This window comes from Bufo bufo, chromosome 3, assembly GCF_905171765.1.
Source record: "Bufo bufo chromosome 3, aBufBuf1.1, whole genome shotgun sequence".
Classification (NCBI taxonomy): Eukaryota; Metazoa; Chordata; class Amphibia; order Anura; family Bufonidae; genus Bufo; species Bufo bufo.
Genome location: NC_053391.1, coordinates 508,831,297 through 508,858,726, shown reverse-complemented (window position 1 = coordinate 508,858,726; position 27,430 = coordinate 508,831,297). Strand labels below are relative to the sequence as shown.

General features: G+C 44.6%; 1 protein-coding gene across 1 annotated transcript in view; it reads left to right on the top strand.

Annotated features, from left to right (window-relative positions):
* Positions 1–27,352, top strand: part of LOC120993877 (E3 ubiquitin-protein ligase MYCBP2-like) — a 57,390-nt gene extending 30,038 nt beyond the window's left edge. Inside the window, exons 6-18 of the mRNA XM_040422348.1 lie at positions 2,666–2,833; positions 3,085–3,242; positions 4,359–4,558; positions 10,469–10,618; positions 11,698–11,858; positions 13,556–13,712; positions 13,844–14,068; positions 15,713–15,778; positions 15,910–16,149; positions 16,270–16,359; positions 24,806–24,886; positions 25,496–25,762; positions 26,951–27,352. Coding sequence (XP_040278282.1) covers positions 2,666–2,833; positions 3,085–3,242; positions 4,359–4,558; positions 10,469–10,618; positions 11,698–11,858; positions 13,556–13,712; positions 13,844–14,068; positions 15,713–15,778; positions 15,910–16,149; positions 16,270–16,359; positions 24,806–24,886; positions 25,496–25,762; positions 26,951–27,328 — 2,341 coding nt within the window. The 3' untranslated portion in view covers positions 27,329–27,352. The remainder of the gene's footprint in view (positions 1–2,665; positions 2,834–3,084; positions 3,243–4,358; positions 4,559–10,468; positions 10,619–11,697; positions 11,859–13,555; positions 13,713–13,843; positions 14,069–15,712; positions 15,779–15,909; positions 16,150–16,269; positions 16,360–24,805; positions 24,887–25,495; positions 25,763–26,950) is intronic.
* The last annotated feature ends 78 nt before the right edge of the window (positions 27,353–27,430 follow it).

Sequence of the window (27,430 nt, the reverse complement as noted above, 5' to 3'; positions counted from 1 at the left end):
TATGATGGAAAATGAATCCAGCCAGCAAAGGAGGCAATATGGACAATCTCAATACATTAGTAAATGGCTTGTCTTAACTTTATCTACATGATAAATGCTATTTGCTGAAGTAAGACAACTCCTTTAAGGCAGTGAGATGTGTCCTGACATCAGCAGGACATGTGACACTAACCATGCTTCTTGTTCATACAACTGACACTTGTAGGCTCCAGTGCAGGATGTACCCTAGAGCAATTGAATATCGAAACAGATTTGCCACAGGGTGCAATGGTAGACTAATTCACACGACATTGTTTTTGGGCAGCATCCGATCCGCACTTTTTGCGGATCGAACATGGATCCATTCATTTCTATGGGTCCACATACCGTGTGCAGCCCGATTCTGTATGTCTATTCCGCACTCCTGCAAAAAGATAGAAGATGCCCTATTAGGCTCCATTCACACGTCCGCAACGTGTTTTGCGGATCCGCAAAACACGGAAAGCGGCAATGTGTGTTCCGCATTTTGCGGCCGCACATTGCCGGCACTAATAGAATATGCCTGTTCTTGTCCGCAATTCCGGACAAGAATAGGACATGTTCTATTTTTTTGCGGAACGGAAGTGCGGATTCGCAATTCCGTGTCCGGGCAGCACATCGTGCTGCCCCATAGAAATGAATGGGTCCGCAATTCCGTTCCGCAAAATGTGGAACAAAATTGTGGACGTGTGAATGGAGCCTTATTGTCTGTTTTGCAGACAAGAATAGGCATGGTTACATTGGGTACGCAAAAAAAAAGGACTCAACACGGATGTCATCCGAATTATTTGTGGATCTGCATTTTATGGACCATAATAAATAAAAAATAAAAAAATAAATATATATATATATATATATATATATATATATATATATATATATATATATATATATATTAGTTGTGTGAATGCACCCTAAGGACTGTTGCACACTAGCGAGTCCATTGCGGGAATCTGGCTCCGTGTGTGTGAGAGATACTCTGTTCTGAACTTGCAGGAGCGGATGGCATTATCATAATTTCTCGCCCAATTCCTTGGGAGACACAGGAAACCATGGGTAAAGCTCAACTCCCTAGGAGGCGTGAAAACTGTTAAGCCCCTCCTCCAGCAGCTATACCCTCAGCGAGAGAGAGACTACCAGTTTTTGCTTAGTGTCCAAGGAGGCAAGACACTCCCTGCTTTGCAGGGCTGTTTTTTCTCCTTCATTTTTTACTTAAGATTTTTTTATTTTATTTTTCACAGGGACAACAGACGCCTGGACCTCTCTGTTTCTCCCGGGGTCGAGCTGCACCAGTGCCGGTCATCCGCACTGCTGCCTCCCCAGAAGACAAGGAGGACCAGGGCAGCCCAGCTCCCCTGCATCCCGCCAGCTTAAGGCCTCTTTCATACGGGCGTTGCGGGAAAATGTGCGGGTGCGTTGCGGCAACACCCGCGATTTTTCCGCGCGAGTGCAAAACATTGTATTGCGTTTTGCACTCGCGTGAGAAAAATCGCTCGTGTTTGGTACCCAAACCCGAACTTCTTCACAGAAGTTCGGGCTTGGGATCGGTGTTCTGTATATTGTATTATTTTCCCTTTATAACATGGTTATAAGGGAAAATAATAGCATTCTGAATACAGAATGCATAGTAAAACATCGCTGGAGGGGTTAAAAAAAAAAATATATATATATTTTAACTCTCCTAAGTCCACTTGTTCGCGGCCCGGCATCTCCTTCTGGCTTCATCTGATCTCTGTGCAGCAACAGGACCTGTGGTGACGTCATTCCAGTCATCACATGGTACGTCACATGATCTTTTACCATGGTGATTCACCATGGTAAAAGATCATGTGACGTACCATGTGATGACCGGAGTGACGTCATGGGGGGTGTTACCTTTTTTTCACTACTTGGACACGCAACTGGTAGTCTCTCTCTCCAGGCTGAGGGTATAGCTGCTGGAGGAGGGGCTTAACAGTTTTCCCTTAGTGTCACGCCTCCTAGGGAGTTGAGCTATACCCATGGTTTCCTGTGTCCCCCAAGGAAGAGCGAGAAAGAGATTTTACTGGTAAGTTATACAAAAATCTCGTTTTATGCCTCTGCATGACCTTATTGCTACAGAATCATAAAAAGCTGTCAGTATGATCCTTTAGACCAGGGGTAGGCAACCTCCGGCACTCCAGCTGTTGTGGAACTACAACTCCCAGCATGCACACTTGCTCTGCTCTTCTAAGAACCTACATAGAAATGAATGGAGCATGCTGGGAATTGTAGTTTCACAACAGCTGGAGTGCCGAAGGTTGCTGATCCCTGCTTTAGACCTAAAGTCTAGGAGAGGCACATAGCATTATAAATCAGTATTGCGCTCCTACAAGTCCAGAACGGAGGATCACGCTTACACACGGAGTGTGATTCCCGCAATGGACTCGCTCGTGTGCAACACTCTTCAGGCAGTTATGATAAATAGCGGTATTTGGGGAAAGTGATAACAGTGATATCTGTTGGGCAGGATACATTTAGATGAGTGATGCATCCCTTTTAGACTACAGACTTTTTGAGTATTAGAAGTCTTCTAAATAATACTAATACATGGCACAGTCTGTATATTTGTTCCTACAATGTGTATAAGTTTTCAAGATAATAACACTTTTCTTTTTATATCATGCAGACATCACCATGAGAACTTTGTTGGCTATCAGGATGACAATCTCTTCCAGGATGAAATGAGATACCTTCGATCTACATCAGTACCCGCACCTTACATATCAGTAACTCCTGATGCATGTCCGAATGTTTTTGAGGAACCAGAGAACAACATGAAATCAATGCCTCCTAGGTAAGTGTAGATTTTATTTTTATTTTATTTTTTACGGGACACCCTAAAGAGAATTATGTCATGTCAAAAGATGGTATTAGCGAAAGCCCTAATGGGGCCCAGCTATTAGTTGCTCTGTAGAGAGATTTGCAGCAGAAATATGCGAATACATAGGTTATAATTACTGTTATGTAGCAAATATAAGTTCATATTTCTTGCTAAGAACTCCTAAAACATTAACATGTTCTAAATATTCTTGATTTAATTTGTAGCCTGGAAACTAGCCCTATTACGGATACAGACTCTGCTAAACGTACTGTCTTCCAAAGATCGTACTCTGTTGTGGCCTCAGAATACGATAAACAGCATTCTGTCCTGCAGCCACGGGTGAAGGCTATTCCCAGGCGTAGGGTCAACAGTGGTGACGCTGGTAAAGTCAAAATTCTACAGAACTTTCTTCATAGGAATATGATAAAATTATTATCTTGCTTATAATATGGCTTTTTTTTTATTTTTTATGAATTGGGCTTTGTTTAAACTACCATAATTTCTTCCACTGTTAACTGTTGTCAAAGGAGTTACCACAATAATTGAAAGCACATTTTATACCTATATGCTTATCTAAAGAACTTGCTTGCCTTTCTGTGGGTGGGCAGTAACTCCCCAAACACCTGTATCTCCCAGGAACATTGCAGTTAGCTCTTATTAACCCCTTCCTCCCCGCATAGTAAATAGTCCCTCACATTTAGCTCTTCAGATACATATGGTATGTAACACCCCCACTGTGTAGCGAAATATAGCCATACAATCCTGGGAATTCAGAAGTAGGGATACATGAATGAAAGGTGTTTGCAGTGCTTCACCTCATTCTGTATGAGATCATTATCCCCGCTCTGTGAGAGGGAGCAGGAAAGCTACTGAGCATGTTAGTCCACCACTTAAAGGTTATGTAAAGATATTCCCTATCCACAGGATAGGGAATATTTATTAGATTGGTTTGGTACCCCCACCAATTTAATAGTCATGGCCTATCCTGTGGATAGGGGATAACTACGAACCGAAATACCCTTTTAATGCAGATGGACCAGAAGGATTAACAGTAGGTGGTGGTACCAGACTGAAAAATGTACATAGAATAATATCTTTATTGCATGAATGTTGCAGTAACACTTCATTTGAAATTCCCTCTTCATTACATAGTAATACTTTTCGTATCTCTTTTAAAGGAGTGGTTTTATTTAGTAATAATGAAGACCTGCCTTCAGTATAGGATAGGTCATGAATATCAGATTGGCAGGGTGCCAACTGCTGGCCCCCCTGCCGATCAGGTGTTTGAAGAGAAAGTAGCGCTGCCTTCTCTGCTCTGTTTACCTGCTCGCTGTTGACACCGCAGCGGTAAGCAGGTGTTCTGACAACTCCTCCATCCCATTCACTTCGGTGGGACAGCTTCATCAAGTGTCAGTATTTTTTCTCAAAGATATTTGTGAATAAAAATGGATATTTAGACTCTATCATGGGCGCTCTGATTTAGTTTATTTTGTTGTAGAAGTTGGTTCCTCATTGTTGAGGCACCCATCGCCAGAGCTATCCCGCTTGATCTCTGCTCACAGTTCACTCTCAAAGGGGGAGAGAAATTTCCAGTGGCCGGTTTTGGCATTTGTAATCCAGCATCATGATCTAGAAGGCCTTGAAATTGCCATGAAACAGGCACTAAGAAAATCAGCATGCCGAGTTTTTGCAATGGAGGTATGTAATCCCATAATTCGTGCCAAATTTATCGACTGCTGCACAGTGTTTTAGAACTTTGATCCATCTTTAAATGGTCGCTGTCATTTGAACAAATGTTGCATAAATCAAGATGAATATAAGAAACTTGAGATCTGTCTTATCTTTCTCCCCTGCTTGCTCCTAAGCTAACATCTGCTGAATCCTTCTTGAAAGACAAGGACACTCGGCTCACTAGAGGGGTAAATTACATGCTGCCCATAGAGAACTGGGAAGAGGGCAGGAGGAGAAAGGAGCTAAAAAAAAGAGCTTAAAGAGACAGTTCATAGAAGCCTATATAGAGGGGAGAACGAATGTTGCTAGATGGAGAAAAAGGCAGTTTTCTCTAAGTTATACTACAAAGTTTCTTTTATTCACCTGTTAAATTGATTTATGCTGAGGTGAAGCGAGTGACCATTTGAATCGAACACTTCTATCTTTTCACTGTTACTCCACTTTCTATGCCATTCTTCTACCAGAGTAAAACAGACAATTTGACAAAAAAATAAAAAAATAATCTGGTTTAAATCCTTCTGACTGGTTAACCACATCCACTGTCCCAAACACTTTGGCAAAATGGAGTGAGTGGTGTAATGTGTCACATGTCAAATGATGCTTGATGAATTTTGTGCATCTTTAAGTCGAACGCCACCACTTTACTGGTGTAAGATTGCAACCATTTTTAAGGAATTTTAAAAATTCTCAGTTGATAAATCTGGATTCGGATGCCTTCACACGCAGCAGATTGTTTTGCATAAATTTCTTTGACTGCAAGTCCGTTCCAATCACATGGATGGGGCTTTCAGAAATTCATATGCTTGCTGCCAAAACAGCCCATTCAAATGTATGTAACTGTTTTTCAGTCACAGAAATTTCTGCAGCAAAATCTTAGGCCACCTGCACACACTATGGATTATGTGCAAAGTGTATGAGAGCCAAGTCTCACGTGCATGTTGCGTTTTTTTCTTCCATGCAGATATTGACTTCGTGGATTTTTTAATCTAAAGCATGTCAATTGTTTGTGTTTTTGTTTTTATTTCGCGTGTGTGCAAATTTTGCTCTTTGCAATGTAAGGTGAGATCTGCAGCAAAATCGCATCACATCTGCACCAAAAACCACAAGAAACACATGCAGTGTTTGGTGCAGAAATGACCAGAAAACTGCAGGGAAATCTGTGCAGATTTTCTGTTAGTAAACCTGCGCCCATGTGCAGGTACCCTAAAATTAGCTTGACAGGCCAACCATGCGCACTCTCCTATCCACTTTTCAAAAATGGAGTGAGTGGTGTAAAAACGTCCCAAAATAACCACCAGTAACTCGCAGATCCTTATTTCTCGTGCATGGCATTGGGGGACACAGCACCATGGGTATATGTCCAACTACCACTAGGAGGCGACACTAGACATAAAAAGTGTTGGCTCCTCCCCGTTAAGCTATACCCTCTCCACAGACACTAGGCAGCTCAGTTTTGTTCTAGTGTCCATAGGAGCCAGACCTGACCTGCTTTTTTGTGCAGGTCATCCTGCTACTTTTTTATTTTATTTTTTCTTTAATCATTTTTTCTTTCTCTGCAGGTTTCGGCCTGCGGCAGGGGTGGCTCCATCGTGTTCCACTTTAGTTGCCCCCCTGCGGGCGCGTACTCAGGTACCTGGCAGCCACCCAGTCCCCAAATCTGCTTCCGCAGTGGAATTCCGGCAGTCCCACGGTTCCCGTGTTGAGTCCGCCGAGGGGGTGGTTACTGCTGCGCCTGAAGACGTCTGAGGGTGAGTATGTTAGATTAGGGATCCCACCCTCCTTCCCGGGCCTGGACGCGTTCCCCCCTCATGTTCCCTACCCGGATACATGATACAGCTTTTATTGCTGTATGGGACAATGCCTTGCCTCTGATAAGCTGCCTTGCCTCTGCTGCATAGCTTGTGGGTTTTTTCTCTCAGCTGTATCCTGGCCCCTGAAGCTCCTGGCCTTCCGTTTTTTCTCTCCCTGGGGGTCTCTTCCTCAGCTCTCTCCCCCACCTGGCCCCCGTTCGTCGCGGCAATTCTGGGGCACTATCGTGGTCGCGGCCGTTTGCTCCCGGCCGCACTCCATTACTTTAGTCCCCGGCTTTTCGGGCCTACTAGGCCGCAACTCCCCGCCCACTTTCTCTCTTCCCGGGCTTTCTCAGTCTCCTCCCCTCCGTGGGGGGAGCCTGGGAGGGGCCTCTTCTGCCTGCCAAGCCGGCCCCAGGTTCTCTGCTCTCTCTCTGAGGGGCGGTTCTTTCTCCAGCTGTCGGCTCCTTCTTTCTCCGGTAGCCGGCTCCTGCTATCTCCGGTCGCCATCTTCTGAGCTCGGTGTGCTGCACAACTCCTGGGGTCCGGTAGGCAGCCTCTGGCTGAATTGCTCCACAGGCCCCTTCCCTCTCTCCCCTCTCTATTGCTGCATTCTCCTGCAGCCCTGCTACCTGAATGAGGTTTCCTGCCTACTATATAGCTGCTGCAGCACTTCTTGGGAAATGTTGTTTCCGGGGTTAGATAGGTCAGCCCTGCTGCTCTATGGGGCCTCCTCTCCCAGCCTCCGTATCGGATCGCCGCGATTTTCGTGCGTCCGTTGTCTACGGAGGTTTTCACGTGGTAGGCCCCCCCCCCCCCCCCCGCTCGCAAATGGGCTCTCTCCATGGCGATCCTTTAGTCCCTGGCGGATTCGCTGGAGCGCTACCTACAAATTGCGGTCTCCTTCCCCCCCCCTGAGCCACGCGCACGCTAAGATACAGGGTCCCGCAAGGAGTAGCCCATGGACCACCCTTGGGTGGTCTCAACTAGCTTCCACCCCTCCCCGGCATCCTCGGGGGACACCCCTTCTCTGTCAGTTGCCTCGGACACCTCTGCACCGATTCCCTCGGAACAGAGCATCAGGCGGTCTTCCACCGTGCAGAATCCCTCTGCGTGGTCAAGTCAAACGTGCATGGTGGTACCTACCCTACCAGGTTTGGTGCCCCTCTAGTGGACTTTCCTGCCTGCACAGGTAATTACCGCACAGGTAAGGCAGCCATCACCGTGCTTAGCAACTGGGACACCTACGCGGTGTCTCTGGTATGTACGCCCTCGTAGGCTGTGCACGACAGACCTTCCTGGCCCCTATCCAGGGGCTATGTTCTAGGCAAGCTGATAATTCAGGCAAACGCCACTTGTAGGGTTGGCTCCCCTTCTCGGCCTCTAAAGGTTCTTTTGTAATGCCTGTACCAGAGAATACAGGCCGGCTTCTATGCCGTGGCGATTACATCTGTCTGTTTCCAGCTGCCTTGTTACTTTCATAGGTAGAGTTCCTGCTGACTGGTTAGGTGTTCCATGCGGCACTATTTCCCCCTACCGGGCGAGATACACAGGCCGCCTTCAATTGCCGTAGCAATTGCACCTGTCTGTTTCCAGCCACCTTGCTCCCTTCATGGGTAGAGTTCCTACACCATCTCCTGATGCTGTATCCAGTATCCCTGGCGGGCTCTATTGTTCCGTGCGGCACTATTTCTCCCTTTCCGGCGAGATATAGAGGCCACTCAATTGCTGTGCAATTGCCTCTGTTTGGTTCTAGTGGGCACCAGGCTGCCACCTTGTGCCCTTCATTTTTATTTAACCTCTCTATCTCCAGGAGCTGTTGCCGTTGCTTCTGTCTGGCCTTATGGTGTACCTTGCGGCACTATTTCTCCCTTACTGGACGAGATATTGAGGCCACTTTGTAGTGCCGTTGCCACTGCAACCTCATTTAGAGTGCACCAAACAGCCATCTTACTCCCTTCTTAGGTGAGTTCCTGCACCGTCTCTGATGCTGCAGCCGTTACACCTGTCGGGCTTTATGGTGTGCCATGCGGCCCTATTTCCCTCTTTTTAGGTGAAATAGAGGGCATTCTTCAGTTGCCATTGCACTTACCTTGTTGTGGTGTGCACCTGTCGTTCCTTGTGGTACCGTGTGGCCCTTTTTTTCCCTTCCCGAGCGAAATATAGGTGCCATAGCTAACGTGGCAGCCGTTGCACTTCTCTGGTCCTAGGGTGCTCCATGTGGACCCATCGCTCTAATCTTAGACCTAGTACCTCGGCCATCTCCAGATGCTGTACCCTTTGCACCGGTCTGGTCGTATCTCTACACTACACAGCCTCATTTCTACCTTACAGGTTGAGGACCTGTACCCTCCAAATGCGGTTGCATTCCTGGATGCTGTGGCTATGTTTCCACCCTCCTTAGTGTGCAACATGCAGCCACTTTACCTCGGTTTTCGGCGTGTATTTTTAGTACCCACGTGCTGGGCCCTATGGTGCAATCTGTGGCCCATACGGTTTCTGTATTACTGGGTGCTTCCTTCCCCGGGCTCTAATCTGTGCTGCGGATGTTGGTTACTTCCCTTTTCGGCATCCTGGTTCAGCACAAATATGGTAGCCATATCTGGCAGGGGTGGGCCAGCCCAACCTCCTCCTTGTCGGTCTATTTCTACTTCTGGTGTACCCAGTATATGACTGATCTGTTCTTATCTGGTGGGTGGTCCACATACAACCACGCTCCCTACACTATGGCCTGGTGGTTGTTGGTTTTTGTGCTAGGGTTGCTATTGCCATCCTTATCAAATACTACTTTCGGCTGCACTCCGCGTTCTGCTCCCTTCATATGTGAGCCTTGCTATGGCTTCCCTCTCTCCAGTGTGCCCCTGCTGAGATTTCCTGGGCCTGCATCTGGTTCCCTTCTTCCCTGATAATGAGTTTCGCCAGAGTTTCTCCGGTCTTGCGCTTCTCAGCGATATTTTGTTTTCAGAGGCTCGTTCCTCGTCTCCTGGTTGGGGATACAGGTCTTGTCTTTTCTCTTTTCCTGGTTTTTACCTACAACCCCCTCCCCTTCCAGGGGTTGGCGGTTTCCCTTAGCGCCTTTAGGATCTTTTCCTTTCAATAGGGCGCTTAGCTTTTTCACCTGCTTTTGCGGTGAGAGGAAACCTGCTCCACTCACATGTGAGCCTTGCTATAGCTTCACTCTCTCGTTTGGCCTTCAGTGATTCCAATTTCCCTTGCTCCCCTGGCCCTTCAGGGGTTGACCTCAGGGTGTTTGTGCTTTCGCCTGAGACAATTGGGATGTTGGGTAGATCCGATACACGATGCTGTCCTACTTTCACTCCAGCCTTCGGCTGAGCTGGGTGTTCCTTTGCCTTCTTGCATTTGGGACCTTCTCCCAGGCATTTGTCCTGGGGTGCTGGCAGTCGTCACTGTGGCCTCCTTGGAGTTTCTCCCTTGTTATGAGGCTTCCTGCCTATTCCGTGCTTTTCTCCTGTTGGGTCACATGGTTCTCCCGCACCTGTATGCCCACAGGTGGCATGGTTGTTCTTCCCACCCTCGGGGACTGCTTTGGGATGTCCCATGGTGCTGTGTCCCCCAATGCCATGCACGAGAAAATTGGATTTTTTGTACTCACCGTAAAATCCTTTTCTCGTAGTAGGCATTGGGGGACACAGATCCCTCCCTATGTTTTTTTACTTCAGCTTCTCCGGGCTGGTCTCTTGATCTTTCCCGGTACGGGAGTTGTTGGTTCCTTGCCTTTCTTCTTTCTCCTACTGCTTTTGGTACAAACTGAGCTGCCTAGTGTCTGTGGAGAGGGTATAGCCCAACGGGGAGGAGCCAACACTTTTTATGTCTAGTGTCGCCTCCTAGTGGTAGTTGGACATATACCCATGGTGCTGTGTCCCCCAATGCCTACTACGAGAAAAGGATTTTACGGTGAGTACAAAAAATCCAATTTTTCCCACCTTTTGAAGCCAAAGTGCGGAGCTTGATAAATTCCCCCCTCAAGTTTAAGTTGTAAATACATGTTTCTTCCCATGTAATAAAGAAATATGTCTATTTTGTGTCTCTTGCGGTTTTGTAAATTGAACTTGTGTGCATTTCTTAGGCTTTCAATTGGCTGCTTTGCAATGTAATCCAGACAACATCTCTTCATGACATATTATGGCACTTTGTGGCATCTCTAACTCCTGCTCCTATGGAGCCAGAAGAAGAGGAGGATGAGGAGAATAAGGCAAATAAAGAAAATGCAGAACAGGTATGAACTGCTATTCCATACCTTTCCATTTGGTTCTTGTAGCATTCAGTTAAGTGCCGAACAAATAATTTGACTACCTAAACTATGACGAACGCCTTAGTCACAAAGCCAGTGTTTGGTCAGTGCTTTTCAACTGTGATTGTGAGCCAAAACCAGGTGTGGGTCAAAACACAGAATAGGTTCCAGTTTTGCCAATAGGCCTCTTCTGTTAGCCAAAACAAGGAGCGTAGTTCATACAGTCACAGATGAAACGCACTTAAATCTGGAAGAGCCTTAATTCCCAAACATTTAGTTACTTCAGCAACCGATGCTGGACGCGGCTCTACTCACTGTGTCTGTCACAGTTCCAGTGCTCTGGCAGCAAGTCCGGGCACCTGTGTGTTTACTGGAAATTCTTCTTTGAACCCCACTGCATTTTGCACTATTGTAAGGGTTAACCCTCCTTAGGTGGTGAACTGTAATCCTGTAGTGCTACATATGTGAACGTACCCATACTAGCTTGCTAGATCCTGCAAAGGTGCTATAATCTGCTTGTGTACCAACTTCTGTCTGATTACCGGATTCTGACCATCTGCCGCCTGACCTTACCCATGCCTAATCACCGTACTGACCCTGAGCTTCCGGTCCTGACCTTTTGGACAGTTTCTCAGATTTACACGAACACTCCCTTTCCCTTCCTCCACGAGTATTGCTTGATCTCTCTGTGCTTTGCATCAGTGTAGTTGTCCCCCATAGGTCAGCTGTCAACCACACGGGGACTACTCCAGGAGGTGCAGATTCCTGCATAAGGGTTAAAGGGTGAATACCAGTGGACTGCCAGGATAACGCCCCTAGATTTAGCTCATAGTCAAACCGGTTGGTTAACGTAGTTGTTCCGCACCCACTAATTATTACACATTCTTAGAATTGATGCCATTATTGGTGTGAGGTATTCTCTAAAACAAGCCTATGGAAATAAAATTCTTGACTACAAGAGTAGTTATGTCATCTGACATTTTATATGGAGCACTATGATTGATTATATTGAATTGGTTGCAGTAGTATTAGAGACTAACATTTTCTTGATTTCTATATTTAAGGAAAAAGACACTAGAGTGTGCGAACATCCACTTTCAGACATAGTGATTGCTGGAGAAGCAGCACACCCATTGCCTGACACATTTCATCGTCTTCTTCAAACCATTTCTGATTTAATGATGTCTCTTCCTGGAGGAAGCGCTTTACAGCAGATGGCACTAAGGTGACTGTAGAACTGCTGGATTAATTCTAATACGATTTGTAAATGGTCAGAATGTAGAGATAGTGTTGGACTGGGGTGCCTTGAGCTCACCAGTAAAATTCATTTTAGGGACCCACTATAAAGGTACATGCGAATAGAAAACACCCATACTGTGGCAGCAGCAAGACGCTACGATATGATTATAGGGGCCCATGCAGTGACTTCGAGGGGGCAGGTCCCTAGGGAAAGAGGGCATAGCTAGCCTGACTGTATACCTAAAAGTCCTCTCAGCCATCCAATGTGTCTATAATAATAAAATGGGTTCTTTATGGTTTTCATATAAACATAAGCTGGTTTAGATGTTCTGTGCTGCTTATCTATATCTTGTGTAGTCAGTCTACTGTGCCATGTGCCACTTGTAAAAGGGTTGAGGGACTAGGGGCCCAGCAGGGGATTCACCTGTACCCCTGTGGGCCAGTCCGAGTCTGAATAGATACCTGCTCTGCCTAATAATGGTCAGTAACCAGGTGTAGAATAACTTAATGGGATTGTCTGCATTTTTTTTTTATATTGATGACCTATCCTCAGGATAGATCTTTAATATCAGATCAGTGGGGGTCCGACTCCTGGCTCCCCTGCCGATCAGCTGACGCCTTTTCACGGTTTACCTGCTCACCGTCGCAATTGCAGCAGTGAGCAGGTGTAATTACATCTACTCCGTCCCCATTCACCTCTATGTCCTATTCACTTGAACGGGAAGGAGTTGTCCGATTGAAGTGAATGGGAAGGCTTAGATGTATTTATACTGATCATTGCTGCAGTTGTGACGGCAAGCAGGTAAACCGTGGCGAGAAGGCATTGCTCATATGAGCACTGTGTTCTCTTCAAAAAGCTGATTGGCTGTGGTATCGGGAGTCCTGAGCATAGGCCATCAATATAAAAATTGGCTGTGGTGCCAGGAGTCCTGAGCATAGGCCATCAATATAAAAATTGGCTGTGGTGCCAGGAGTCCTGAGCATAGGCCATCAATATAAAAATTGGCTGTGGTGCCGGGAGTCCTGAGCATAGGCCATCAATATAAAAAGGGGACAACCACTTTAATTTATACATTTATTTTACTTGCCTGTGTAGCACCAACATATTCCTCAGTGCTGGACAGCTGTTATCATCACTGTCTGTCCCCAGTGGAGCTCAGAGTCTAGGGCTGATTCACACGACCTTGATCGGCCCAGGAAACACGGTCCATGTATCAGCTGCTCTCCCAGGCTTGCCACGGCTCTCTTGACCTGAACTGACTGTATCCTAGTGTTTTATGATGCAGTCAGTTCATATGTGATCACTGGTCTGTTGTTCTGTACTTACATGATGGGAGTACAGTACAATAGACCCACGATCAAATAGCAGTGACAGCACCATAAATATGTAGGATGCAGTCAGTTTGGGTCAGGGGAGCCGCAGTAGGTCTGGGAGATACAGGCAGTGTTTCAGAGGCTGATCATGGTCGTGTGAATCAGCCCTAAATTCCCTATCAGTATGTCTTTTTGGAGGGTGGGAGGAAACCTATACAGACATGGGGACAACATACAAATTCCATGCATTTGTCTTCCTTGGTCTTCATGTTTAAGAACAGGCCTATGGCTAATATGAACGTATTCATTAACTTTGTTTTGGTGCATAAAGCGTTCCTTTCAAAAACTAACTTATTTATTTATTTTCAGATGTTGGAGTCTTAAGTTTAAGCAGTCTGATCACCAGTTTCTTCACCAGAGCAATGTATTTCACCACATCAACAATATCCTTTCCAAGTCTGATGATGGAGATAGTGAGGAGAGTTTCAACATCAGCGTGCAGTCTGGCTTTGAAGCAATGAACCAGGTTACTGTCCTGTGTTGTATCACTATTACCAGTGTTGGTCCTATCCATTAGTGCAATGGTTTATTTCATTTCAGACTCCAGCATTGTTTAATTCTAGTTGATGTAACTTGGTTTTGTTTCTTTTTTTCCAGGAACTTTGTTTGGTTACTGCCCTTAAAGACATGACTAGTGTTGTGGACATTAAGACTTCTAGCAGACCAGCAATGATTGGAAGCTTAACAGACGGGTCCACTGAAACTTTTTGGGAGTCTGGAGATGAGGATAAAAATAAAACCAAAAGCATCACAATAAATTGTGTCAAAGGCATAAATGCACGCTATGTATCAGTCCATGTAGACAACTCTCGTGACTTAGGGGTATATATCAGTTTACTATATCTTTCAGTTTTGTTTGTTTTTTTGCCTACTATTGTCACTGTAGTCAGAAAATATAAAATCTTACCATCCTTAAAACTACAAAAGTGACACAGATGAAAAATTATAACTGTTTGCAGTTTAATGTACACACAACCAATTTCAGCAATGGTCACTGCTAAGATAGCTGAGGGTAATCCAAACTCAGAATGCAGTACACTAATTAAATCACACAGGTACCTTGCTTAATACATAACTTTTAATTACAGTTTGACTAAAATTGACCTATTGATAGGTGTATATATTAAAATTGTGCGAAACCACATTAATCCGCAGCGCCACTAGGGATGGGGTGGACTGGGTCTCTTACATCTATTTTGCCCTACCAAACCTAGTCTCCTATGCTAGCTAACTGTCCCTCCTTGTCCCTGCGCTGTGAGTGACTGCCCAACTTCGTCAACTGCTAAGGGAGGGATCCTAATGTTAAACAATGATAGGTTGTGCGCAGTAAGTCCTTAGTACATAGGTAAGTAAGGGACACAAATGTCAATACAAATAATTGTCCACAGATTGTCCCAACTACATAGATAGGTAGGGGACACAAATGTCAATACCAAAAATTGTTCACAAATTGCCCCAACGTGTTTCGTTGGTTACAAGCCAACTCATCAGGGGACTCATCAATTCATAAGTGCCTCATTCTAAAGACACAAAATATCACATTTGATTGCTCACATCCAGGTTGGCAATGGTCGGTTGCCCCAATCCTGGATTTATATTGTATTCAGTACATGGTCATACAAACCCAAACGAGGCTAGAATACATTAACATTAGCTTAATGATAATTCAAACATCAAAAAAGCCGTAAGATATTTAGATCTCCTCCTCACATGTGGGTGGACACACAGTGGAATCGGCCTCCTGCGTGTGGCAGCGGTCTTCTGGTTTTGCACAATTTTAATATATACACCTATCAATAGCAATTTTAGTCAAACTGTTTTATGTGAATATCTAGGACAGTTCGGGTCATGAAAACATGGATTTCTAAATTGTCTGCCACATGAATGCTTAAAGCATAACTATTGTTTAATGCAACACATAAAGTGATCAGTGGTAGACCAGATGACTCCTCTGATTATTAAAATAAAGGGTTTGCAGAGCCCTACTTGGGTCAAGTTCACACTTCAGTTATTTGGTCAGCTATTTTCATCAGTTATTGTGAGCCAAATCCAGTAGTGAAGCCTACTTCAGAGATCAGGTATAATGGAAAGATTACCCACACCTGGTATTGGTTAACAATAACTAATGGAAATAACTGAAGTGTGAACTTGGCTTTAGTGGCTCCCATCAGCCTCTCCTGGAAGATATTCAGACGAGCTAGAAGTTGTAATGATGTCTTCCTATCCTTCCTTCCTCTTACCTATGCTAGAAAAATGAAACTTGGCTTCTGATGGCTTGTAAGGAGACACACTGTGCTGACTGCCTACAGTTACAATGAACTGGCCACTGTTTGTAAAGGAATTGTACTAGTATGAGCCTTTTTATCTTAATATGATTGCTATATGAAATCCATCTCATTGTGACGGTGAAACTAGGAAAGATTATGAGCTGCATGTTAATGTCATTTTTTTTGCATCATTTTTCAGAATAAAGTCACATCAATGACATTTTTGTGTGGCAAGAGCGTGGAAGACCTGTGTAGGGTTAAACAGGTAAATGTCTTTTAGCAGTCTTTTTATTTTATTACTAATTTCTTCTTTAAAAAGAACAAACCAATGGGGTGAGCAAATGCAAAGGGCCTGGGTGTTGTGTGGTAACATTGCCTTTTCTTCCATACTACAAGGCTGACTTAGATTCCAGGCACATTGGATGGGTGACGAGTGAACTGCCTGGTGGGGATAATCACATTCTGAAAATTGAGATGAAAGGCCCTGAGAACACGCTGAGAGTGCGGCAAGTTAAAGTGCTCGGGTGGAAAGATGGGGAATCTATCAAAATAGCCGGTCAAATTTCTGCCAGTGTGGCTCAGCAGAGGAACTGCGAGTCCGAGACCCTGCGGGTGTTCAGACTGATAACTTCACAGGTTTGTGTTCTGAAGAAAACATAATGCTTTTTTTTATACCCTTTTTTAATTGTAAAATCATCTATCTGACATACACAACATTCCCCCCCCCCCCCCCCCCCCCCCCTCCCAATCCCACAGGTATTTGGCAAGTTGATATCTGGAGATGCTGAACCTACGCCTGAGCAAGAGGAAAAAGCTCTCTTGTCCTCACCCGAAGGAGAAGAAAAGGTACGGGGGCTGCTATATTTTTATAGTTAAATGACATGAGAGAAATACACATTTTCTCCAAGTACATCTGTTTTTTGGGTTTTTATTTTCCGGCATAGAGTTCCGTCCTAGGGGCTCTATACTGGAAAAGAACTGATCAGGCATATCCCCATGCATTCTGAATTGAGAGTAATCTGTTCAGGATGCAGCAGGATGTCTTCAGTTCAGTCTTTTTGACTGATCAGGCCAAAGATAGAACCTCAGCATGCTATGGTTTTATCTCCGGCCCAAAAAAACTGAAGACTTGCCTGAATTTTTTTCCATAGGAATATATTAGTGCCGTTCAAAATACCGGAATGCGCAGACCGAAAAAAAAAATTAGAAAAATAAATGCTGGATCCGTTTTTCCGGATGACATCGGAAAGACGGATCCAGCATTTCAATGCGTTTTTCTGACTGACCAGGCATTTTTAAGACTGATCAGGATCCTGATCAGTCTTACAAATGCCATCAGTTGGCATACGTTTTGCCAGTTCCGGCGACTGAATTGCCTGCCGGATCACTCTGCCGCAAGTGTGAAAGTAACCTTAGGGGGTTGTCCATCTTTTTGGACTTCAACTGTCAACCACAGCTTGCTGTACCTGTTGAAAAGATAATACTCAGTTGCTCCCTGCACCTCCATTCTGGCTCTCTGGTCCTTGATTTCCTTCAGCAGTCTTCCAGCCTCCTGTTTGTAAACTTCCAGATGGTGTCATGTGCATCGCTGGCCTCAGCAGCGATGTGGTTCCAAGCAGCACGTTACCCAGTTTTGACATGCTTCTTGGGGACACATCACTGCCGAGACCCAATAATTGGCTGCAGTGGGGCACATGACCCTGTCAGTCCGGATGTTTATGGGACAGGGATTGGACGACCACTGAAGGGTGTCTGGAAGCCAGCACAGAGTGGCAGGGAGCAGGTGAGTATGATTTCTTTTTGCAGGAACAGCAAGCAGAGTTAAAAAAAAATAAAAATAAATACGCATAACCCCTTTTAAGCTTGGGGTAGACAGCGAATGAAATGTTGCACAATTGTTTGCTATTGGTATGACTATACTGCTTAGTCATTATTGGTCAGTAGTTGTCAATCTTATGGCCATGACATCTGAGGAATTATCTGAAAGTCTTTTGCTTGGCATCCGTGAACTACTTTTGCCTAAACCATTGCAATAAATTCAAATGCTTGCACCATGGCTTGAGTGTGTGAGATTTGCCGATGGCTTTTCATTACAACAATAAATGTCTGCCTATACAACTGCTTACATGCCCCCCATCAGCCACTTAAAGAGGCCACAATGCTCCAGCGAGCGTTATGACCTCCTCATAGCATACAAGGCACAGTGCCATGCATTGTATAGTGGTTGTTCTTGGTTTTGAAGCCCAGACCCATTCACTTGAATGGGGCTGAGCAGCACATAAGCCATGTACCCGATGAACGTGATGTCAGTGGCCTAGGGAGTGCCACATTGCTCACCAGTGTCGCAGCTGATCGGTTGGCATTTCGGGAGTCAGACCCACACTGATCTGACATTGATGACCTATCCTGAGTATATGTGATTGATGCTTGTCCTTCAATTTTCGGTTCACAGATTTATTTATTTTTTTAACTAAATGCAATGCCCTTCTGTAGGATGATAGCTGTAGGCTGTCAGGGAATGATGGGAGTTGTAGTTTTGCAACAGCTGGAGGGCCACAGGTTGAGAATGCCTGTCCTATAGCATGTAAAACCTATTTACAAAAATGAGGCAAATAAGAATCTAAAAGTGCAGCATTTTTTCAGTTGGAAGCCATTTTGCTCTCGAACTACATGGTACGAATACCAATAAATTATTCACAAATAGTACAAAAATAACTTCCTATGCAATCATTAAATCATTTAGAAGATAATTACTACCAATTAAACTATCATAGATGCGTATATAAAAAAAAAATACTAATTCAAACGGAAAGGATAATGCATGCAAAGAGAAACACCTCGTGGATACATAATGTAATAGCAGTGAAGAAGAAACAAATCTGAGGCATGTTGAGACAAAATGTCAAAGACCAGAATACAGCAATACAAGCATCCTGCAAAAAAGAAAAAAATCCAACCTTATACAGTGAAGAAAATAAACTTGCCATCAAGTGGCCCTCCACATCACACATTTTGCCAGAAAACTTGTCATATAAGCAAAAGCATGTATCCCTCATAAACAGTAGGCTGCTTATGTTGTGGGGTTGTATTTATGGATTTTAATGGAGTGCCAAAGTAGAACGATTGTTTTAGGTCTTATTTCTCATGAATGACAGCACTGCAGGTATATGCCCAGCTGCCACTACGAGACTGACACTTGAAAAAAGAACCTGTTTTAGTTTAGTCTCTATAGGAGGCAGACACAACCTGCCTTTTTTCTGCAGGTCTTGCTGCTGTTTAACTTTTTTTTTTTCTCTCGGACACTGCAGGTTTCATCCAGCGACAGGCAGGTCTTTATCATGGGTCTCCACTTTTCTAATACCTCCTGTGTGCATGCACATTGGTACCTTGTCGGTCACCCAGCCGTCCCGTCGTCGTCGTCCCCCCCCCTTCCTTTTACTGCGTCCACCAGTGAAATGCTGGTGAAATTTCAGCATTTGTCTCCGGGCCCTTCCCTTCGTCTCTCCCCGGGCACTCCACTCTCTTCGTCTCCTTCTGTACTTTAGTCCCCAGCTTCTGCGTGAACAAGGCCACTGTGATCCCCAGTCTGTCCCCGGGGCCCCTGGAGCTTTTTAGTTAAAAATGTATCTTCCCCTCATGGTCACTTGTCCCAGGGAGCCTTTTGACTCTGCCTGCTCTTTTCTTCACATCTCTGCTCTGTCCCCGACGTCCAGCTATCTCAGGCCTCCAATGGCGCCTCACTTTTGGCTGGGCCTTCTGCTTGAGGCCCAGGCCCCGTTTTTCTTCCCAACTTTTTCCTTGGTGCCTTCTCTGCTTCCATCAGTCCCTGGGAGGTATCTGCTTGCCTTCCAATCTTCTACAAAAGCAGGCTTTCTCTGTAGGAAGGAGTCTTTGCCTGCTTTAAGGTCCAACACCACCTCTGAAGAGCCTTGCATCTCTCCTGCAGCTGCCGCAGCACCTCTTTTGGCAACACAGTATCTGGGTGGTCCAGTAGGGTAGCCCAAGGCGGACTTTTTTTCCCTTCAGGTTCCTTTTTTGGCCTACATGTCCTCTTCTAGGGGAGACTCCCACAAAAAAAAAACATTCGCAAAAAAAATAAAGTATCTTGCACCTAAACCCTCCAGGATGCCTTGGGCCTCTCCATCTTTGAGTTGGTTCCTTAGGAACAGACTCTACTTCCAGAAACAGGTTCCATAAGCGACCCAGAGTTTCTCCTTATAGATCCCACTCTTCCCCAGCATCCTTGGGTCACTCCCAGGGCAGGGCTACAGCTGGCATTCTCACCTCTAAGGTTATCTCCGCTGCTTCGGGTGACACCTGATTTTGAATCTGAGGAGAGCACAAGGCTATCTTCAGCCATGCATGACTTCATCAAGGCATTCAGAGACACTCTCCAAATTTAGGATGATTAGCCCTAGTCATTTCAAAATGAAGCGTATTTTGGCCACACTAGGTGCCCTGCCTTGGTCTTCCCTAACACTGCATATCTTGATGCACTCCTGGCTAAGGGGTGGTGTCATACTGATAGGATGGCTCCCATCTTCTTAAGGTTCAGAAATCCTCTTCCCCTTCTCCATCGAATTTCTAAATGGTCTGTTCCTCCTCAGGTGGATCCACAATTAGCTTGCCTAGCCAAGGCCATCACCCTCCCTTTGGCTGATGCTGCTTCTCACTCTGACCCCCTATAAGATGATTACCTGCCCAAGTCTGCTTTTATTGCAGTTGGCTTGGCTATCCGCCTTGCTTTTGCTGCCTCCTGGGTTTCTAAAGCCTGTATCCTTTGGCCAAAGAGCTTCTAAAGAACTTGCTGCACATCTCTCTCTCTCTCTCTCTCTCTCTCGCTCTCTCTCCTTGTGTCTCAACTGCTCCAAGCTTCCTAGTGCTTCTATTATGTTTCCCTTGAGTCTGCTCATGGAGCAGGCAGGGCAACAACCAATTATGTGGCAATTTGCTGTGCGGTATTGCTCTGCTTCTTGGAAGTGGATGCGGCATTTAAAAGTCGCTCGTATATCTCCCCTTCCTGAGCTAAAAGCTTTTCAATAAACGCTTTGAAGAGCTGCTCTCTTACCTCAGAACCATCCCCACTGCCAGTTCTCTTCGGCAGAATGTGCCCAGAGCTTTTGTTTCTTTTAGGACTTTTCATCCCATCAGGACAAAGTGTTCCTATCCATCTTTCAAGGCCAAGCCCTCCTGGCACACCTGCCCTAAGCCTTCCAATCCCCTTCCCACCAAATTCTCTTCTGCATGAAGGTTTTTGCCCACTTGAGTAATTTCCTTGAGTGGGGGGATCGCCTTTTGTCCTTTCTGGCCACCTGGTTCACAAGCGTGGAAAATGCTTGAGTCCTGAAGATGGTGTGGTCAGGATACAAAATAGAATTCCCTGTCCTTCCCTCCAGCAGGTTATTCCTGTAAGCTCCACCTCGGTCCCGTCTTGAGCAGCTGCCTATTTTCATGCCATTCTCTGTGCACACAAGGATTTATTGTACCCTTGCCTCTTTCAGAACATTTTCAGAGGTTCTACCCCAACCTCTTCATGGTTCCCAAGAAGGAGAGCTCTCCCTGCCCGGTTTTAGACCTGAGGACCCTCAATCGTTTGTCCAGGTCTGCCAATTTCGTATTGAATTTCTCAGATAAGTTACATCCCTGGAAAAGGGGACAGTTTCCGTCATCCATCAACATCCGAAACGCCTATTCACGTTCCCATTGTCGAGTCTGTTCAGTGGTTCCTTTGGTTCATGGACGGTTCTTATCATTTTCAGTTCATAGCAAGGTCAGGGCTCCTCAGCCATGTTACCATACCTGGACCATGTCCTGGTGAAGGCTTCATTGGACAATCTTGCTAGCCTTCACATCACCCTGGAAATATTTTCCACGTCTGGGTGGATTGTCAACGACGACAAGTCCTCTTTACCACAGCCAGTGAATGGAATTTCTGGGCATGATCTTCGACACCCAAAGATTGCTGGTGTCCAGTCAGGTGTGTCTCCCCTCTGCAGGCCATATCCTATGCCCATCTGTATGTGCGTGTGAATCATGGGCAGGATGCTTTGCGTCTTAAAAGCCATCCCTTATACACAGTTTCACACTCGCCTCTTGCAGCTGGCAATTCTTGCCCGATGGAACGGATACCCTTCTGCTCTAGATCACCCAATTGTATCCCCCCTTTGAGTCCGCCAGGATCTTCTTTGGTAGCTGACGAATCCTTCCTTCCAGTTCTCTGGCAGGTGATTTGGGGTGGTGGTTTCTGGCTCCTTCCCAGCCCGGGATCTCCCTCTAGATCAAAATTCTTGAGTTCACAGCCATTTTCTGGCTTTCTGTCATTGGACGGTGTTCCTCTGGGGTCGTCCGGTCAGAATTCAGACAGACAACTCTACAGCAGAGGCTTACTTGAACCACCGGGGGGCACCAGAAGTGCAGCAGTGCTGCAAGAAGCTTCCCGCACTCTGCAGTGGGCAGAGAAGAATGTCCCCATCCATTCAGAAGTTCACATACCTGGAATCGACCGCTGGGCAGCTGACCTTCTCTGCCGAAAATCCCGGTCCGGGTGAGTGGTCCCTCCATCCAGAGGTTTTTCTCCAGCTGTGTCATCGTTGGGGTATCCCAGCCATGGACCTCTTCACCTCCTGTCTGAACCACATCCCATGGACCCTGATTTCCTTTCTGTATCTCTTCTCTCCTTTTACACTTATACCTCATATCCTCAAACACCTCAAGCTGGAAGGGATTCGTCTGGGTGACTCGTGACTGGCCCTGCAGGACGGTGTATGTGGATCTGGTTTTTCTGCACACGGATGTTCCTTGGCCTCTACCTCTGGCCACGGACCTCCTTTTTTTCCCATGGACTACTATTCCACCCCATTACCTTGGCTGCGTTTAACAGCATGGTGGTTGAAGCTGCTGTGTCTCAGTGCACTGTGCTTAAGGCTACATGCACATAAACGTATTTTGTTTCCGTGTCCATTACGTTTTGGTTTTTTTTTCGTTTTTTTGCGGCTAGGATGGGTCCGCAAAAAATGCAGACAGCACACCGTGTGCTGTCCGCATCAGTATGTCCGTTCCGTAGCCCCGCAAAAAGAAAAGAACATTTCCTATTCTTGTCCGTTTTAGGCATTGTTACAATGGATCCGCAAAATAAATAAAAACGGATAGCATACGGATGTCATTCTTTTTTTTTTTTTTTTTTTTTTTTTTATTTGCGGATCCGCAATTTGCGGACCGCAAACCACATACAGTCGTGTGCATGTAGCCTAAGGCACATAAGCCCTAGTCTACTCGACTCTACCATCACACTTGGAGGACTTATTTTTCCTGGTGCGAATCCTGTGATTTCTACCCCCTGTTGCTCTGCATTCCCAGGATTCTTTGCTTTCCACAGTCTGGATTTAAACAGGGTTTGGGTATAGCGTTTCTTAAAGGCCATATCTCTGCCTTATCAATTCTATTTCAGAAGACCCTGGCCACCCTCAAGTGAAGACCTTTCTTCAGGGTGTGGCTCACTGTGTCTCCCTTTTCTGCCCTGAATCCCTGTGAAACCCTGGGACCTAAATCTGGTTGTTGATGCTCTTTAGTCTCCTCCCTTTGAACCCTTAAAGGAAGTCTCTTCTTTTTTGTCTGGCCTTTCTTTTTGTAGTTACCTCCCTATTTGCAGGGTTTCTGAAATGAAGGCCCTGTTCTGGAGGTCTCCTTTTCAGATCATCAGGACAAGGTGGTCTTCTGACCTGTCCCTTCGTTTCTTCCCAAGTTGTTCTCCTTTCAAATGAATAAAGACATTGTGCAGCCCTCTTTTTGTCCTAACCACTCTCACCCCCAAGAGTGGTCTCTTCACCATCTCAATGTTGTCTGGGTGATCAGAATTTATCTGGTGCTGACGAAATCACTCATTCAGACTTTTTGTAGTTCCAGAGGACTCGCACAAGGGCCTGAAACCTACCTGGCTAAGGGCCGAAATCCTGTTTCGGGTGACCGCTCATTCTACTCACATGATTGGTGCTTCCTGTGTGGTTCGGCATCGGGCTTCTGCTTCCCAGGTCTGCAAAGCTGCCACCTGGGCCTCTGTCCATACCTTTTTTCAGATTTTACCAGATTCATTCATTGGCATCTGACGATGCCATTTTGGGTTGCAAGGTTCTCCAGTCGGCAGTGCATTAGGTTATTCGCGTGGCTGTCTCCCCGCGTTGGTGACTGCTGTGTCCCCCAATGTCATTCACTAGAAAACTGGATTTTTGTAGTTACCCTAAACTCTTTTTAATTAGATGCATTGGGGGACACAGATCCTTGTCCCCAGGCTGTTGGTTCTTCTCTGGCTTCTGGACATGTTAGTTCTTGTTTTTGTTTAGTTCGCTTCTCTCCTACTGCTTTTGTACGAACAGGTTAGTCCAGTGTCTGGGCAGAGGCTAAAGCCCACCTGGGCGGAGCGAACACTTTTTTTTTTTTTTCTTCTAGTGTTTGCCTTCTAGTGGCAGCTGGGCGTATACCCGCCTTGCTGTGTAGAAACGCATTGTTTGCATGATATAGTCAATTTAGTTAGAAAACTAATGAGCAGTACATTCATCTGTTATATTGTTTTTCCATATGGCCACCACCATATTATGTTAATGTTTTTTATTTTCTAAAACAATATACTGGGCACTCGCGCTATAAGTGGAACCATAAGATAAGGCGATAATATAGTGATAAATCAATTTATTAGTGTACCTTGACGTTAATAATAATAAAATACAATAGACTGTGCTATCTAAAAGTCAAAATGGAATGCATTGGTGTAAATAGAATAGAATATACAATAGACTAAAATTAATAAAATATATGACTCAATTAATAGACAATATTAGTAGGCAATAACAAGGAATTAAATATAAGCTAAAATATTAAATAGCATGAGGTAGTATTGCATGTATGCTATTTAATATTTTAGCTTATATTTAATTCCTTGTTATTGTCTACTAATATTGTCTATTAATTGAGTCATATATTTTATTAATTTTAGTCTATTGTATATTCTATTCTATTTACACCAATGCATTCTATTTTGACTTTTAGATAGCACAGTCTATTGTATTTTGTTATTATTAACGTCAAGGTACACTAATAAATTGATTTATCACTATATTATCGCCTTATCTTATGGTTCCACTTATAGCGCGAGTGCCCAGTATATTGCTTTATATTGTTCATTTGTAAAGGAGGGGCGAATCCTTTGTTACTGAGAGCACCTCCTTCTGTGGTTTCACTCACTCCTGTGCGTCTCATATCAGTTACTAAACAGTTTTTTATTTTCAATTTTTTTTTTAAGGCAACCTCAGATGCTGACCTTAAAGAACACATGGTTGGCATTATCTTCAGCAGAAGTAAACTCACCAACTTACAAAAGCAGGTATATATACTTTACTTTTCATAGAAGTTGGCATATTGTTTTCATTGTCTTTTCCGAGTTGTTTAAATACGTAAAGCAGTGTGTGTAATACCTAGTTATCTTTTTATGATGTTTTACAAGCAGATCTAATATATACCGGTTTATGTATAGGTGGTATAGTATGTAAAGAATTAGAATGTGTCCTGTCAGTAATGGCATATATCATATGGTATTACAGAAGCATTGAGGCATATTTACAAATCTATTGGTGCATGTGTATACAGCATGTCTTTATGCCATCAAATTTATCATCTTGCCTTATTTTGGATAATAAATTTGGTGCATGGCTATATGATTTTGTCTAACTTCATACCTAGTATTGGTGGGCTTGGTTTGAGACATAATTTTAGGCCAGAATTGTGGCACGTCACATTAATAGACCATGCGCCTTTCCAATAAGCCACACCCCGTTGTCGGGCGAGGAGCAGATAGTGTCTCTAAACCTAGTTGTGCCACATTTTGCCATTTATTTATGCCACATTAGTTAATGTGGTCCACTGTGTTCAATAAGCATAGCATTGTTTTGTTTCCCACAAAAACTAACATTAACTCATGTAATTCTGTTTGTAGGTGTGTGCCCACATAGTACAAGCTATCAGAATGGAGGCAACACGTGTGCGTGAAGAGTGGGAGCATGCCATCTCCAGCAAGGAAAATGCAAACTCCCAGCCAAATGATGAAGATGCCTCCTCTGATGCATACTGCTTTGAGCTTCTTTCCATGGTGCTTGCATTAAGTGGATCTAATGTTGGAAGGCAGTATTTGGCTCAACAGCTGACATTACTGCAAGATCTTTTCCATCTTTTGCACACAGCATCTCCAAGAGTGCAGCGACAAGTGAGTGTTTAATTGCTCTCTGGCCCAATTAAGATAACATTTTCCATGTTATGTTTTGCTGTGAGTGGTGTCCTAGGTTGGGATGGTTTGTGTCATCCATACAAATAATCCACTCACCTTTCGTTCATTCAGCGGTTGCACTAAGAATGAAACAAATCTCTGGTGTCTCCGTATACTACACAATTTGGCTTAGTTTGGTTATTTCTAGACATTATACAGTCTTAAGAATGATGGATCCATGAGATCTTATCATGGGTACAGCACATTCCATGAATAGAAAATCCAAAAGTGATGTTCACAAAGCAAGAAATATGGGAGGAGATTAAGTGCCATATAAATTAATCGCATCCTCTGGCAGTCCATGTGCATAGTTTGAATTCTACGCCAGCTCGTTGCTGGCATAGATTTCAGTCACCATTTACACCAGAAAGATGGCATATGATAACATCTGCTAGAGCCAATGCCCCACACCACACCATGCTCCTTTTTTTTTTTTTGTGCCGGGGGTGGCATAAAATGCCTTTTGCGCAAAAAATGTTTGTGCAAATGGCGTTTGGTTTTCTGGCATAAGGGGTTTGATAAATCTCCCCCATGGTTTCATGTCTTGGTACATCGCATACAGTCACTTAACACCTTAGTACTGCATGTGTTTTGGACAGGCAAACTATTAGACCGTGAATCATGTGGTCTAACAGGCAAATGCTGATGGCCCCAGCTGCCATAGCAGAATATCAGTCCCCATAATTGTGTTGTAGTAGGGAAGATGGCTGACAAAGGGATCACTAGCTATTGACTGTGGCACCTAAGGGGTTAACACAATCATGGACCAACTTTAATGGTCTCGATTAAATTCCGAGGCTGTTAGTGACATAACGATGTTCTTCTGGACCAGAACCAGAAAAGGCACCCGAAAGGCCACATGCAGTATTATTTTTTTTTTTAACTATATACCTTCTTTACAAAATGGCATAGTCTATTACACTGTTCTATGCTGCAAAAGAATGTATACAGATGGAGGCGAAAATAATAATCTTATGGTCTCCATCGGGTGAATGGTGGTCAATGTGTACACTCTCGCTTTTCTTGGCGTTTACACCAAAAATTGGCTTAAAATTGTATGTGAACAGAGCCTAACAGGGTATTTATATTTGCTAAAGTAATTTGCACTGTTCTTGGTCTCATTCACAGGTAACCTCATTGCTTCGCCGTGTCTTACCTGAAGTGACTCCATCTCGTCTTGCAAGTATCATAGGAGTAAAGTCACTTCCACCCGCTGACATCAGCGATATCATCCACTCAACCGAGAAAGGAGACTGGAACAAGCTTGGCATCTTGGATATGTTCCTGGGTTGCATTGCTAAGGCACTTACAGTTCAACTGAAGGCTAAGGGGACACCAATTACTGGCACAGCAGGAATGAGTGCTGGGAAAGGGGTCACAACTGTCACATTACCAATGATTTTTAACTCCAGGTACAGTCTAATGCTTTGCCTCCTTCCAGATGCGTTTTTCTTTATCTGGGTGATATTAGAGACCCACCCTAGATGGGTTAGTGAACTGTTTTAATGATCTTGGGACATGGTCTCCTCTAATAACCTACTCAATATTTACATTTGATTAATTCTGTATCTAAGAAAAAAATGTAATCGATGAGAATCATGGGGTTTA